The sequence below is a fragment of the Cucumis melo genome, chromosome 11 (assembly GCF_025177605.1).
Source record: "Cucumis melo cultivar AY chromosome 11, USDA_Cmelo_AY_1.0, whole genome shotgun sequence".
In the NCBI taxonomy this organism is placed as follows: Eukaryota; Viridiplantae; Streptophyta; class Magnoliopsida; order Cucurbitales; family Cucurbitaceae; genus Cucumis; species Cucumis melo.
The window spans coordinates 27221421-27236070 of NC_066867.1; the positions used below are offsets into that span (position 1 = coordinate 27221421).

Below are 14650 nucleotides of genomic sequence, written 5' to 3' on the forward strand. Positions count from 1 at the left end.
TTTCCCAAAACTTACGACTCCACATATAACAATTTTATTAATTTGTTTAGTTTAGTTAAATTTGCCCCTTATTTAAAAGCAATATTATAATATAATCTCCTATGGAAAATTTTTTAAATATAGTAAAATCAATTAAAATATAATAAAATTTCATATTTAACATCGTTAGACATTGATTAATTTTTATTAATATTTTTCATTAATGGAACCTATTTTTTATATTTCTAAATATTTTTAATATTGTCATTTAATAATAATTTTTAATTTAGTTTTTAGTTTTAATCATTTGATTTCAATTCAATCGAGATAAAAATATTACAATTTTAAATAATATGAAATGAAATTTTAATTTTAATTTTAATAGTGATAAAAAATAGTGAAACTTTAACTTGAAAACGAGAAATAAGTATTTTACGAAAAATTATGGAAATAAAAGGGTAAAACTTATAGAGCGTATTAACTAAATTGAAAAAGAATCCCGATATCCAAAATAAAATCATAAAATTTCGAGGGCAACACATTAAATATAGTGATATCAAATTAAAAACCTACAAGATGAAAACTAAAAGTGCATATAATATACTCTTTTAGAAAATCGTTAAAATTGAGCTTAAAGAAACAAAACTTATATAATTATAATAAAGGAATTTTGATAAGAAAAACTTTAATAAGAAATCTGAGAGCTTTCCTTTCTAATTTTTTTTTTTTTTTTCTTTTTCTTAAAGAAAAAGGTATTTTGAAATACCTTAAAGATAGTCACCATAATAATTATTATTATTATTATTATTGTTTCCCTTCTTTCTTCATACCCACACAGATCGAACCAGCGACCCAGAGGAAATCAGCATTGAGTCTGCCCCCAACTCTGCCGTCCACTAAGCCAACAAGCCACAACCTGTTTAGGTGCTTCACATACGACACCCAATTCCATTATATCCACATTTCTTTTTTTAAATTTATATTTCCTACTATCAAAATGTTTTAGTTTTTTTTTTTTTTTTTTTAACTTTTAGGTTAAGTTCTAAAACTGTGTTTCCTCCATATCTTATTGCAAACTTACCATATATTCAATTTCGAAGTAAATTCTCCATCTTGTTTTATGCAAACAATAAGAATAATAATCACACAAAAGCTCATTATTTTTAATAGAAATCCAACTAATACAAACACATTCTTGGTTAATTTTATCGCATTTCTCGTTCCTATATATTTTTATGGGAGTAATAATTTAGTTCCTAAACCTTAGTTTGTGTGAGTTTCACAAAATTTACCCATATACTTTTTATTAAATACTCACTTTTGATCTTTGGTGTTAGTGTTTATTAATTAATTTTAAATAATTTTACACAAAAATTTACTTTTAATTTTAATAGTACTGAAAATTTGTGAAACTTAATTTACTGCCATTTCCTTAATTCTTTTAAACAATTCCACATAAGAATTTATTTTCTTTTAAATTATTTAATAGAAAATATAAAAAATAATTATTTTAAATGATAAAATTTTAAAAAATATTAACAAATATAATGCAACAAAACAAATATTATAATTCATCCTGTTATATTTAAAAACAACCCTAAGCACATATGATCAAAAATAAATATTTAATAAAAGAAAATAGAATGTAAATTTATTTATTAAAACAAAACTGAAAGAGAAAGGTTTTTAGTTTGCCTCTTTTTCGTAAAAAGGTATTTAGAAATACCTTAAGGATGGTCACCATTTATTTATTTGTTTGTTTGTGTTGTTGTATACCTAAACAGATCGAAGCTGCGACTTGCGGAATCAACATAGAGTTTGCCTAACTCAGCTGTCCACTAAGCCAACAAGCCACGACATATTTTGGTGCTTCACCATCCACTCTAAATCTAATTCAACCCAATCTTTCTTTTATATACTTTTTTTTTTTTTTTTAATTTATATTTGAGTAAATTGAAAGTTTTTGTTTTTTAGTTTTAGAAATTTTACGTTTGGATTTCGGTATTTAAATTCTAGAACACAGCTGATAAGTGTTTAATGTCTTGATATTTCTTTTAAAAGTTGATCGGATTCTAAATTAGTCAATTTAGTCCATAAATTCTTAGGAATAGATTTCAAATTAGTTCCAGATTTATTTATTTTTTAAATCATTAAATTTGAAAAAAAAGATTGAGGTGATAAAGATAAATTAGTCCAAAATAATGTTTATTTTGTAAATAAAAAGGTATTTTTAAATACCTCAAGCAAATGGTGTTGTTGATATATATTTGCTTTCTATCCATTCCTTTTCTATACCGAAACGAATCGAACATGTGAGCAGAGGAAAGGCAGGCACCAACGCCCCCACTCAGCCAACAAGCTACCAACGTTTCGGTATCTCTAACCATACTCATAATGTTATTTAACTATTTTTGCCCTTATATTTTAATATATATCTTTTACTTCTAAAATTGAATTTTGTGATTAATAACATAACATCCACCTTCTCAATTTTGTGTGTAATATGAAATTGTGATAGATGGCTAACATTTTATTACAATCTTTTAAATTTAGCTAATTACGTTACTCTTTTGGGTTAATTAAATGTTGTAGAAAGGTGTTATATAATATAACTCACAACTAATTTTAAAATTTTATGCTTAACCAAGAGATGAGAGGTTTAATCATGAATTTTATTGACCATTATAAACAAATGAGTTTTTTTTTTTTTTTTTAAATTAAAAAAAATTACATATTCTTAGTCAAGAAGCTATGAATTCTTTAGGTGGTTCAAAGCCTCTTTTAAGTACACAAATCCTAATTTTGGTTTTTTTTTTTTCTGGTTTATCAATAAACTTTATTTTTAACTCTTATTTTCTTAAATTATAATTTGCAAAAATAAATTTTAGTTAAATAAGACAGTGAGTTTTCTAATAGGTTTGTGAATTTTAAATTTCGATAGTGTCAATAATTTATTTAAATACTTAAAAACATACTAAACACAATTATTTAAAAAAAACAAAAATCAAAGATGGTTAATCCTTTTAACTATTTTGTAGTTACATTTAATGAAAAAATTATTTTTCAAATACCAATAGTATATTTGATTCTATAAGTTTTCAAAATACGTATCTTTTATTCTCAGTTTTATAAATAGGATTAAAAGATCCCAACAAATACTTTATTTATTATTAATGATATGACATTTTAAATTAAAAAAAAAAAAAAATTTAAAAAATGATGCAAAATTGTTCATTGTATTGTAGTGGCCTTTAAAATTATTATTTATTTAAAAAGAACTTTATATTCTTTCAAAAGTTGTCTAAGAATGTCCATAAATGCCTTTCACAACTATACTACAAAAGTAGAAATATGTCATTTAAAACGTTTTGACAGAAAATTGGACCTTAGCTAGAATCGTGAGACTGTAGAGAATGAGAATTTTAAATCACCACTTACTTTAGTTTTAGTTTTATTCTCTCTTGTTTGTTTATAAGTTTCAATTTGATTCTTATCATTTAATTTAATCGAATCGGTATATATTCCTAAATAATGAGGTGTATAACAATATTTTAAAAAAGTGTAAATATTGCAAAATCAATAAATGATATACTTTAGATTTCTACTGGTGATACGATTTATCATTGATATATTGAAAAAATTGGATCAAATTGATAGATTTTGAGAACTTGATTTAAACTCAAAATTGATTTAAATTTTGTCATATTTGCAAATATTTTTGCATTGTCCTTTTTTATTATTATTATTTTTTTGATAAACTTATCTATTCTATTCAATTGATTGCGTTAAGGATATTGTAACGAGGAGCATTTTTAGAACTAATAATTAAATACATAAAGAATTGTAAATATAGTGATAGACTAGAACCACATCCTAATATCTTATGGTTTATCATCGATGGAATCTAAATTTTGCTATAATTTAGGAACTTTTTTTAATTGTGTTATATTTGTCAATATTTTAGATATGATTTCTATGTTTGCAACTACTCTATTTGGTTTCCATTTCATTTTAAATTTGTACTTTAAAATTGTTGGTTCCGTTTTTTTGTTTTATTTTAAACAAATATCTTTGGAAACTATAACAATTGTAAAATTAACACCATATTCTAAAAGCAGTTTGAGGTTACAAAACTTTAACAACGTTGGAAGTTTGAGTGTTTAATATCAATTAGAATTAGCACCATATTCTAAAAGCAGTTTTTGCAATTTGTCTTATAACTTTCTTATTTTTAATGCCAAATTTGTAAAGAAAAACAGAATAAACACATGATTGAAAGTTGAATAATAAAGAAATTAGGATGATGCAGATTCTTAGAAGCTGAAAGTAGAAGCAGGAAAAACATATCTTTCTTTTACGAATCATCGACGCTGCACTTAAATGACCATTTGTTCTTCCCTATTGCAAATCACAGTCTCACAGTCATAGAAGCCGATGCTAATTATGTTAAACCCTTCCAAACCAATACTCTTCTCATATTTCCAAGCACAAAACCTTTTGGCCAATGCAGAATGATCCATTTCTTGATCAAATTGATTAGCTTTTATTGTTTACTCAAAAGAAAAGACCAACAGCTTACAACAACAATCATAAATAAGCAACAAAGAGAACACTAATGACATCAAATCATGTATGATGTACCTTTGATAATATCTTTGAATATATATGCCTTTCACACAGTTCTTCTTCTTCCCTATAAATATCAGAGATCAATAGGCTTGCTCATTCAAACAGATGGCAAAATAATCAAGATCTCAATAAGCTTTCATTAATTAAATAGTCCTAATTTCCAATTTTCACAAGAATGAAAACAAAATTAGCTTCCTAAATAATGAGGGATAATGCTTTGGTATAAAACAATCAAAATTGGAGGTTGGTATGAACCATCAAACAATTACCATTCGTAGCAATTTGTAAACAGAAGCTTTGGATATGACAGACTTTCCATGAAACTGTGAGCCAATTAATGGAATCTTCCAATACAAAGACTCCATCTTCTGATAAATGATCATCCACCAAAATTGTTTAAAGTTCATACTTTTCTTCTCTTTGTACTATGTTGCTTCTCTGACCCATCAACATGCCCTTCTTTTCCTAACTCTCTATTCTTACTCTTTTTCTTCTCTTTTCTTTTCAACTCTTTGCTATCCAAAACCGGCACTTCCTCGTTCACCATAGCTTCTCCATTGTTCTTTTGAAAATCATCATCTTCTTCCCTTTTCTTCTTATTATTTTTCTTCTTGGTCGATAGATCCACAAGATCTGTTCCATTATCATAATCATTATTTGTGCTTTTTTCCTCTTTAATGTCTCCTCTTCTCTGATCTTCACTCTTTACTCCTTCACATCACCCAAACTCTTCTTGTCCTCAAGCTTCTTTCTACTTTTCCCCTTTGCTACATTGTTCTCAACAAACTCCCCAGAAGCTTCAGCATCGCAATTATTATCAGTATTTTGCAATTTACCATGTTTGAGCCTGGCTCCAGATTCACGTTCGTCATCTTCAATGTCACCATGTCTATCCTCACTCTTTTTCTTGTGTTTTTTTTTTCTCTTTTTCTCAACTGCTACAACATCACTTGATTCCACGTTCATCTCAACTTTTCCGCTTGGTTTATCCTCAATTTCAATCTTCAATCCACCGCCCTTTCTCTTTCCTGATACATCCTCCAAATTACCATTCCCACCGTTTTCCATTGCTGTTTTCCCAATCTGCTCGTCATCAAATTTAACTCTAAGACTCGTCTTATCCGTAGTTCGGTCCTTACTATCTGGTCGCTTCTTCTTCTCGGAGACTGAAGAATCCTTCTTGTCGGCGTCTTCGAACCGATATTGGTTATCTATGGCAGCCTCGAACTCGTTTGAAACTTCAGATCCGTGATGCAAGTGCTAACGGACGGAACGAGAAGACTTCAGCTCCTTGTGGAGCTGCTTTAACTCGTTGAAAGGGTCGGAGGCGCGCCGTGAGCCGTGAGCCGAGCCCCTTCCGTCCAAGCCATGAGCTGAGCCCCTGCTAAACGAGCCGTGAGCTGAGCCCCTTCGGCAAGAGCCTTGAGCCTTGAGCCGAGCCCCTTGCGACCGAGCGAAGCCGCGAGCCACAAAGAACGAGCCGTGAGCTGATCCACTTACAGTCTAGCCACCACCTGAGCCGTCAGCCGTGAGCCATTAGCTGAGCCCTTCTACCCGAGCCGTGAGCCGCGCCGTTCGACCGAGCTGTGAGCCGAGCCCGTAGAGTCCGAGCCTAGCCGCGCCCCGGCTTATGGTTGCCGAGCCACTTCCTCCCGAGCCGTAAGCCATAAGCCGAGCCCTACTGTCCGAGCCGTGAGATAGAAGCCGAGCCCTACTGCCCGAGCCGTGAGCCGTAAGCCGATCCCTACTACCCGAGCCGTAAGCCGTAAGCCGAGCCCTTCTGCCGGAGCCGTGAGCCAAGCCCCTACCGACCGAGCCGTCAGACGAGCCCTTCCGTCTCGAGCCATGAGCCGCGCCGTTATCCGAGCTGTGAGCCGAGCCTTCCCCACTAGCCGAGCCCCTACAGTCCGAGTTAAGCCGCGCCCTTTCCTACCGAGCCGCGAGCCTAGAAACTTCCATCCGAGCCGTCAGCCGAGCCTCTGCCGCACGAGCCGTGAGCCATGAGCCTAGCCCCTCTATCCGAGCCGTGAGCCAAGCCCCTTCCTCCAGCCGAGCTTCTTCCGCACGAGCCGTTAGCCGAGCCCTTCCGTCCGAGCTTAGCCGCACCTCTTTTGTCTCCAGTCTTGAGCCGAGCCCCTTCAACACGAGCCGTGAGCCGCGCCATCCGTCCGAGCCGCGCCCCTTCCGTCTCCGAGCCATGAGCCATGGGTCCCTTCCGCCCGAGCCGTTTTGCGTTGTCCAGCCGCTGCGTCTCCTTTCTTATCCTAACGGCCTCTAATTTAACCCAACACTGTATTTAGACCATAAAACTTCCAAAAAAAATAATGTATTTTTAACAATATATTGGAAGCGTTTCCATTTCGAAAAATTTACCGACTTCTTTAGTTTCAAGCAAATAGTAAAAATAATAACCGGTGATATTTTTTAGTCACTAAATTTTAATATTATCGCTATTTAATTGTGAATTCTTTTTGTTTTCGTAAAACTTACTTCATATATAACAATTTTATTAATTTGTTTAGTTTAGTTAAATTTGTCCCTTATTTAAAAGCAATATTATAATATAATCTCCTAAAAACTCAATTGTAAAAGAAATGGACAAACGTTCTGATACAAAATAAATTTAAGGTAATTTCTTTGGTTTACTTTCGTTTTTGGAAGATTTTTAAAGATAGTAAATTTAATTAAAAATATAATAAAATTTCATATTTATCATCATTAAATCTTGATTAATTTTTATCCATGACTTTCATTTATCAATCACTTTCATTAATAGAATCTAATTTTTATCAATTACTTTCATTAAAAATTTATAGAGCATAATAATTAAATTAAAAAAAAAAATCAATATCCAAAATAAAATCATAAAATTTCGATAGCAATACGTTAGTGTATCAAAATTAAAACCTAAAAGACCAAAATTAAAAGTGCATATAATATACTCTTAGAAAGATCATTGAGCATTCAACTCACTTTAAACCTCCCTTATTTTTTATTAAAATAAAATAAAAAAGAAACAAAACTTATATAATTATAATAAAGGAACAACCTAAACTCCATGAACAACCTCAATTAGGCAAGAGCTATCGGTTTATTATTGTTATTAAACTTTACTTTTAATTTTAATAGTAATAAAAATTTGTAAAACTTAATTTATTGCAATTTCTTTAATTCTTTTAAACAATTGTACATACGAATTTATTTTCCTTTAAAAAATGTAAGAAAATTATATTAAATGATTAAAATTAATTTAATTAAACAGATCGAAGCTGCGACATGTGGATTAAAACGCCGCAGAGTCTGGCTAACTCAACTCTGTCCTCTAAACCAACAGCCAACAAGCCACGATATGTTTTGGTGCTTCATCATCTATCCTATATTTAATTAAACACAATTTCTTTTGCATACTTTTATTCTTAATTTATATAAATTTTTACGTTGGGATGGGTTTCGCTATACATATATATATTATAAATTTGATTTTGTAAGAAAAAGGTATTTTTAAATACCTCAAACACAATGTTACACACTTGCTTTCCATCCATTTCCTTTTCTACACCGTAACGAATCGAACATGTGACCAAGGGATAGGCACCCCCCACTTAGCCAACAAGCTACCAACGTTTCGGTAACACTACCAATCTCCAAAATACTCTTTAACTATTTTTTTGCTAATATATTTTGTTAGTTCTAAAACTGAATTTTGTATGTAATACGTTGTTGAATTTAAAAGTTGTTTGACATGCTAATAATATATTTAGCACAAAATTAAATGAAATTGTGATAGATAGCCAACGTGTTATTACATTTTTAAATTGTAGTTAACTACGATTAATTACATGTTTTAGAAGGTACATTCATTGTGTTTTATGAAAACCAAAGTAAGCATAACTCACAACTAATTTTAGAACTTTACGCTTGACCAAGAGATTAGAGATTTGAGATTTGAATCATGAATAATATTGACCATTATATGGTTGATCATCGTCGTATTATTATTATTATTTTGGTGAAGGATGAACAAATGAGTTTTTCTTTAAATTAAAAATTACTTTTTTTTTTTAAGTTAATTGATTAAAAGTAAGTAAAATATATAACTTTAAGTTTCCCTGGTTATACTAAGTATAGATACTTTTAGTTTCTAACCCTTCATAATTTTTAGTTCTCCAAGATTTTCAAATGTATTTGTCAAAATGTATATATTTTTAAATCCCAAGAGTTTTAAGAAGCAACTTAAATTATGATTAAAATATTTTGTTACTATGAACTACTAAAATAAGTTGAAAATAATTCTTGAGGGAAGAGATAAATTTTGAAGATATCGTTTTTAATTTAAAAATAATAAAAGATATTGTAGGACTAAGAAATGATTTTTAAAAGACTAAATGCACCACTAGTTTTTTTCTCAAATCAAACATCATTTACACCTCGAACATATATTATTATTAAACTAACTTTTCATCTCAAAGCACTCATAAAATGATAATATTTTCGATAATAATATATAATCTAGAAAGTAAGACTTTGAAAATCGAGGATTATTTTGTAAAAAAAAAAAAAGGTATTATAGAATACCTCAATTGGATGGTAACCAAGATTGGTTGTTTTTTTCTTTCTTCTTTTTCTTCCTTTCTCCGTACCAACAAGCGGATCGAACCCGTGACAAGTGGCACAACTGCCTACTTAGTCAACAAGCTACGAATTCTTTTGGTGGTTTAAAGCCTCTTTTAAACGTACAAATCCTACTTTTGGTTTTATTTTAACTCTTATTTTATCAACTCAAGAGTTGCAAAATAAATTTAGTTAAATAAGTTAGTGAGTTTTCTAATAGGTTTGTGAATTTTAAATTTTGATAGCGTCAATAATTTATTAAAGTACAAAATTAAATAATTTAGAAAAATACTGTACACAAATGTTTTTTTTTTTAAAATCAAAGATGGTTAATCTTTTTTGTAGTACAGTATATTTGATTCTATAAGTTTTCAAAATATATATCTTTTTTATCGAACTCAAGTATTTGGTCTCTAACTTGTTTACATGTATTTTTTATTCTCAAACTTAATAAATAGGATTACAAGATCCACAAAACTAACATATACGTTCTCGATTGCACTTATCTTTGTACGTTCTAAGTCATGTCAAATCATATAGTTAGCTTGAAATATATATACACATGTGTATATATATATATATATATATATATATATATTTAATTTTATTTAAAAAATAATAATTACAGAGGCATGGAATTGGTCAATTTAGAACAGGTTGGGCAGATGGACCAGCATATATATATAACACAATGTCCAAATTCAAACTGGAAATTCACCATTATTGGTCAAAGAGGAACTCTACAGTGGCATTCTCACATTTCTTGGCCTTAGAGCAACTCTTTTATGGTCCATTTATCATTCGTCCCAACCTTCCCCTTATTCATTTCCTAACCCATTCATCCAAGTCTATCCCTTAATCTTTGCTAAGCCTCAAAATTTTCAAATAAAAAACTCTTAATCCTTTATGGTCCGGTTCCTCCCTATTGCAAATCACTCTCAGTCATAGAAGCCGATGCTAATTATGTTACACCCTTCCAAACCAATACTCTTCTCCAACCCCCAAAACGACGTCGCTTTCTACATGCTTGCCTGGCCTTTCTCCAACTCTCAACCCGGTACATTCGACAATTTCACGGCCGCCGGAGTCTTACAATACCACCCACAACAACAAAAATCGATCACCATCGTTTTCAACCAAATTCCGCAGCTTGCCCAGCTCTGATTTCCCTAAGAAAGTGGACAAGCAATTCTTTTTCACAGTGGGCCTTGGTACGAGCCCCCATGCAAGCCTGTCAAGTGTTAGAAATTTTGTATTTTTACTTGAACCTTTGAAACTATGACATTGGCATCGTAGGGGATCAAGATGCTCCAACATTTACATATTCTCCTAATAACATTTATCTATCACCATGCAAATTTTATAGTTTGGTAAATAAAACTTATTTATTGAAGATATCATACTTGAAAACATTTCGGAATTATTATGTTTTCTATCCCATATAAAGTTGCAATCATAGTTACTTGACGTGCATAGTCATTGAAATCCTACAGTAATTGCAAGTATAGACATGAACAAAAATCGAGGTCAAACACACATATGAGAATTCGAAGTTCTAGTAGTTCAAATACTAAATTGAGGCCAATAATTTGTACACTCAAGCATTGTCTATGATTCATTTCTTTTATTATATTATTTAACTAAATAAGCATAAGTGAACAAGTTAAAGCACGTGTCAATAACTAACCAATACATGTCAGTTTTGGTGGTTGACTCACTAATATCGCCAAATCATCTATACACTAAATATTGATAGAGGCCTACAATGAGACTTTTCAAAAGATTGAGATATTAATACCAAAAGAACAAACAAAATATCTGAACTAACAAGGGCAAAGAACAAGAAAAGACAACACAAAATTATATATATAGTGACGTGTATTTTTCCCCAAACGACCAAGAAACACTTTTCTTCAAACAATAGGCCGATGGTTAAATCCTAGGAACCTTTGTTGTCTAAAACATTATGACAAAAAGTTCTTGAGATAAGACAAGGTTCTAATAGACCTTAAATGTAAATTATGTAGTTCATAACAGACAAAATGGTTGCCTAGATGGCGTCTCGTTGCTGGTGAGGAATCTCATGATTCTCCGGGCCTTTATGTGCAAATTCACCTAATAAATGCATCAATGTTTTAGAAATCGAAGAAGTATCATTAAGCTTCAACCAATCATCATGGGTTCAAGGATATTCTTCCTATTTTCATTTCTAGGATTCCTATTTGCCATACTTCCATCAGTAAAGGCAGAGCCCTTAAAGAACACAAGACTATTCAGAGAATACATAGGAGCTGAAGACAAAAATGTTGGATTTTCAGATGTACCTATTCATTCAGATGTTGAATTCCACTTCATTCTCTCCTTTGCTATCGATTACACAGGATCATCTTCTCCTTCTCCAACAAATGGCAAGTTCAAAGTCTTTTGGGACGAAAAAAACCTCACGCCTTCTTCTATTTCTTCCATCAAGGCCAAGCATTCGAACGTCAAGTTTGCCCTCAGCCTCGGAGGTGATACAGTAGGTGATGGAATATTTGTATTCTTCAAACCCAAATCCATTACATCTTGGGTTAACAATGCTTTTAAGTCCATATCTGATATAGTGAAGGAGTATGATCTAGATGGGGTTGACATCGATTATGAACACTTCAAAGCATCCCCTGATACATTTACCGAGTGTATAGGGCAACTCCTACAACGACTCAAAAGTCAAAATATCATTTCCTTTGCATCCATTGCACCATTTGATGACGACACTGTGCAGTCACATTACATGGCTTTGTGGAGAAAGTATGGAGATCTAATAGACTATGTCAACTTCCAGTTCTATTCCTACGGAAAAGGCACAACAGTTTCTCAGTTTTTGAACCATTTCGATACCCAAAGCTCTAATTATGAAGGTGGTAAAGTTCTAGCAAGCTTTGCAACAGATGGAAGTGGAGGTTTGAAACCAGAAAAAGGGTTCTTCAAAGCATGCAACACCCTTCAAAGTAGGGGCGAACTTCATGGCATATTTGTTTGGTCAGCAGACGATTCGAAGAAGAACAATTTTCGTAATGAGATACAAGCACAAAACCTTTTGGCCAATGCAGAATGATCCATTTCTTGATCAAATAGATTAGCTTTTATTGTTTACTAAAAAGAAAAGACCAACAGCTTACCACAACAATCATAAATAAGCAACAAAGAGAACACTAATGACATCAAATCATGTATGATGTACCTTTGATAATATCTTTGAATATATATGCCTTTCACACAGTTCTTCTTCCCTATAAACATCAGAGATCAGTAGGCTTACTCATTCAAACAGGTAGCAAAATAATCAAGAACTCAATAAGCTTTCATTAATTAAATAGTCCTAATTTCCAATTTTCACAAGAATGAAAACAAAATTAGCCTCCTAAATGAGGGATAATGCTTTGGTATAAAACAATCAAATTGGAGGTTGGTATGAACCATCAAACAATTACCATTCGTAGCAATTTGTAAACAGAAGCTTTGGATATGACAGACTTTCCATGAAACTGAGAGCCTATGGAATCTTCCAATACAAAGACTTCATCTTCTGATTAATAATTATCCACCAAAATTGTTAAAAGTTCATCCTTTTCTTCTCTTCCTACTATGTTGCTTCTCTGACCCATCATCATGCCCTTCTTCTCCTAACTCTCTATTCTTACTCTTTTTCTTCTCTTTCCTTTTCAACTCTTTGCTATCCAAAACGGGCACCTCCTCTTTCACCATAGCTTCTCCACTGTTCTTTTGAAAATCATCATCTTCTTCCCTTTGCTTCCTCTTCTTTTTCTTCTTGGTCAATAGATCCACAAGATCTGTTCCATTACCATTATCATTATCTGTGCTTCTTTCCTCTTTAATGTCTCCTCTCCTCTGATCTTCACTCTTTACTTGATCCTTCACATCACCCAAACTCCTCTTGTCCTCAAGCTTCTTTCTACTTTTTCCCTTTGCTACATTGTTCTCAACAAACTCCCCAGAAGCTTCAGCATTATCGCAATTATTATCAGTATTTTGCGATTTACCATGTTTGAGCCTGGCTCCAGATTCACGTCCATCATCTTCAATGTCACCATGTCTATCCTCACTCTTTTTCTTGTGTTTTTTTCTCTTTTTCTCAACTGCTACAACATCACTTGATTCCACGTCCATCTCAACTTTTCCGCTTGGTTTATCCTCAATTTCAATCTTCAATCCACCGCCCTTTCTCTTTCCTGATACATCCTCCAAATTACCATTCCCACCGTTTTCCATTGCTGTTTTCCCACTCTGCTCGTCATCAGATTGAACTCTAAGACTCGTCTTATCCGTAGTTCGGTACTTACTGTCTGGCCGCTTCTTCTTCTCGGAGACTGAAGAATTCTTCTTGTCACCGTCTTCGACCCGATATTCGTTGTCCATGGCAGCCTCGAACTCGTTTGAAACTTTAGATCCGTGATGCAGGTGCTTACGAACAGAAGGCGAAGACTTCAGCTCCTTGTGGAGGTGCTTTAACTCGTTGAAAGAGTCGGAGGCGCGCCTCAGGTAGGCACAGAGGGCTTTTGAAGCGCCATTGTCGGCGGAGAGGAAGGAGGAAAGGGTGGACGCCGCTTTCGAGATGGAGATCGGCTTCGAAGAAACGACACTTCCGGTGACGGTCTTCATCGCCCTCCGCTGTCGTTGTTAGGGTTCAAGGGGAAAGGAAAATAATTGCCAAATATTAAACAAATTTTGAAGGGGCAAAGATTTATATGACCAACAGTTTAATTTATATGACCTTTTTTTATGAATGAAAATACTTTATTACCCTTAATAAACTTAACCCTAATTCCCAACTCTCTCAAATTTTGCCAATAGGAAATAACCAAGAAAAGAAAATAAAGGATTTAAACTAAATTTGATCTATTTTCTAAATTTTAAGATTTACTCCTACTCGTATCATATCTATCTGAAATGATCAAAATGTATGATTGTCCTCCTAGATTAAGTTACACGTTCTAGATTTATGTTCTCACATTTCAGTTTCTATAAACAAATCCATTCGGTTCTTACACTCTTAATCTTTCATTTCAACACAAAGGAGAAGGATTAGGGGAGAGACTTGGGGAAAAAGGCTAGGGTTTTCATAATCCGACTCCAAACAAGGAATGAGTATAGCCCACTTCACTTCTTACAAATCTCGAGTCCAAACATACCTTGAATCTCTACATAAATCTAATCGAGGATGTTCTTATTGCCAATTGGCCAATGAAAATTTTTGGTTATAATTTGATAGGTTTATGAAACAGTTATATTTGATGTCTTATATGACAATTATTAGTGAATTACTATCTAGTTTCATATGTTATTAAGGTGTGCGCAATTTTCATTCATTGCTAGATTTAAGGTTTAGGGGTTAGATTTGTTGTGTTTCCATTTTGTCTAATTTGCATGG

At 32.4% G+C, this 14650-nt stretch overlaps 2 protein-coding genes across 6 annotated transcripts; one reads left to right on the forward strand and one right to left on the reverse strand.

Annotated features, from left to right (window-relative positions):
• Window positions 1-9857: 9857 nt before the first annotated feature.
• On the reverse strand, window positions 9858-13951 carry LOC103501895 (uncharacterized). 5 transcript variants are annotated; one of them, XM_051079151.1, is made up of 4 exons: window positions 12693-13951; window positions 12443-12491; window positions 11544-12051; window positions 10975-11334 (listed from the first exon to the last, which is right to left on the reverse strand). In XM_051079151.1, exon 1 carries the CDS (start codon window positions 13879-13881, stop codon window positions 12823-12825), a length of 1059 nt encoding a protein of 352 aa, XP_050935108.1. In that variant the 5' UTR covers window positions 13882-13951; the 3' UTR covers window positions 10975-11334; window positions 11544-12051; window positions 12443-12491; window positions 12693-12822. The 5 variants fall into 5 exon arrangements, with proteins under 5 accessions (XP_050935111.1, XP_050935109.1, XP_050935108.1 ...); XM_051079154.1 differs by lacking the exons at window positions 10975-11334; window positions 11544-12051 and adding an exon at window positions 9858-10450; XM_051079152.1 differs by lacking the exon at window positions 10975-11334 and adding an exon at window positions 9858-10450 and having other exon boundaries at window positions 11544-12491.
• On the forward strand, window positions 11063-12316 carry LOC103501894 (chitinase 2-like). Its single transcript, XM_008465639.3, has one exon. It carries the CDS (start codon window positions 11342-11344, stop codon window positions 12314-12316), a length of 975 nt encoding a protein of 324 aa, XP_008463861.2. The 5' UTR covers window positions 11063-11341.
• Window positions 13952-14650: the final 699 nt, after the last annotated feature.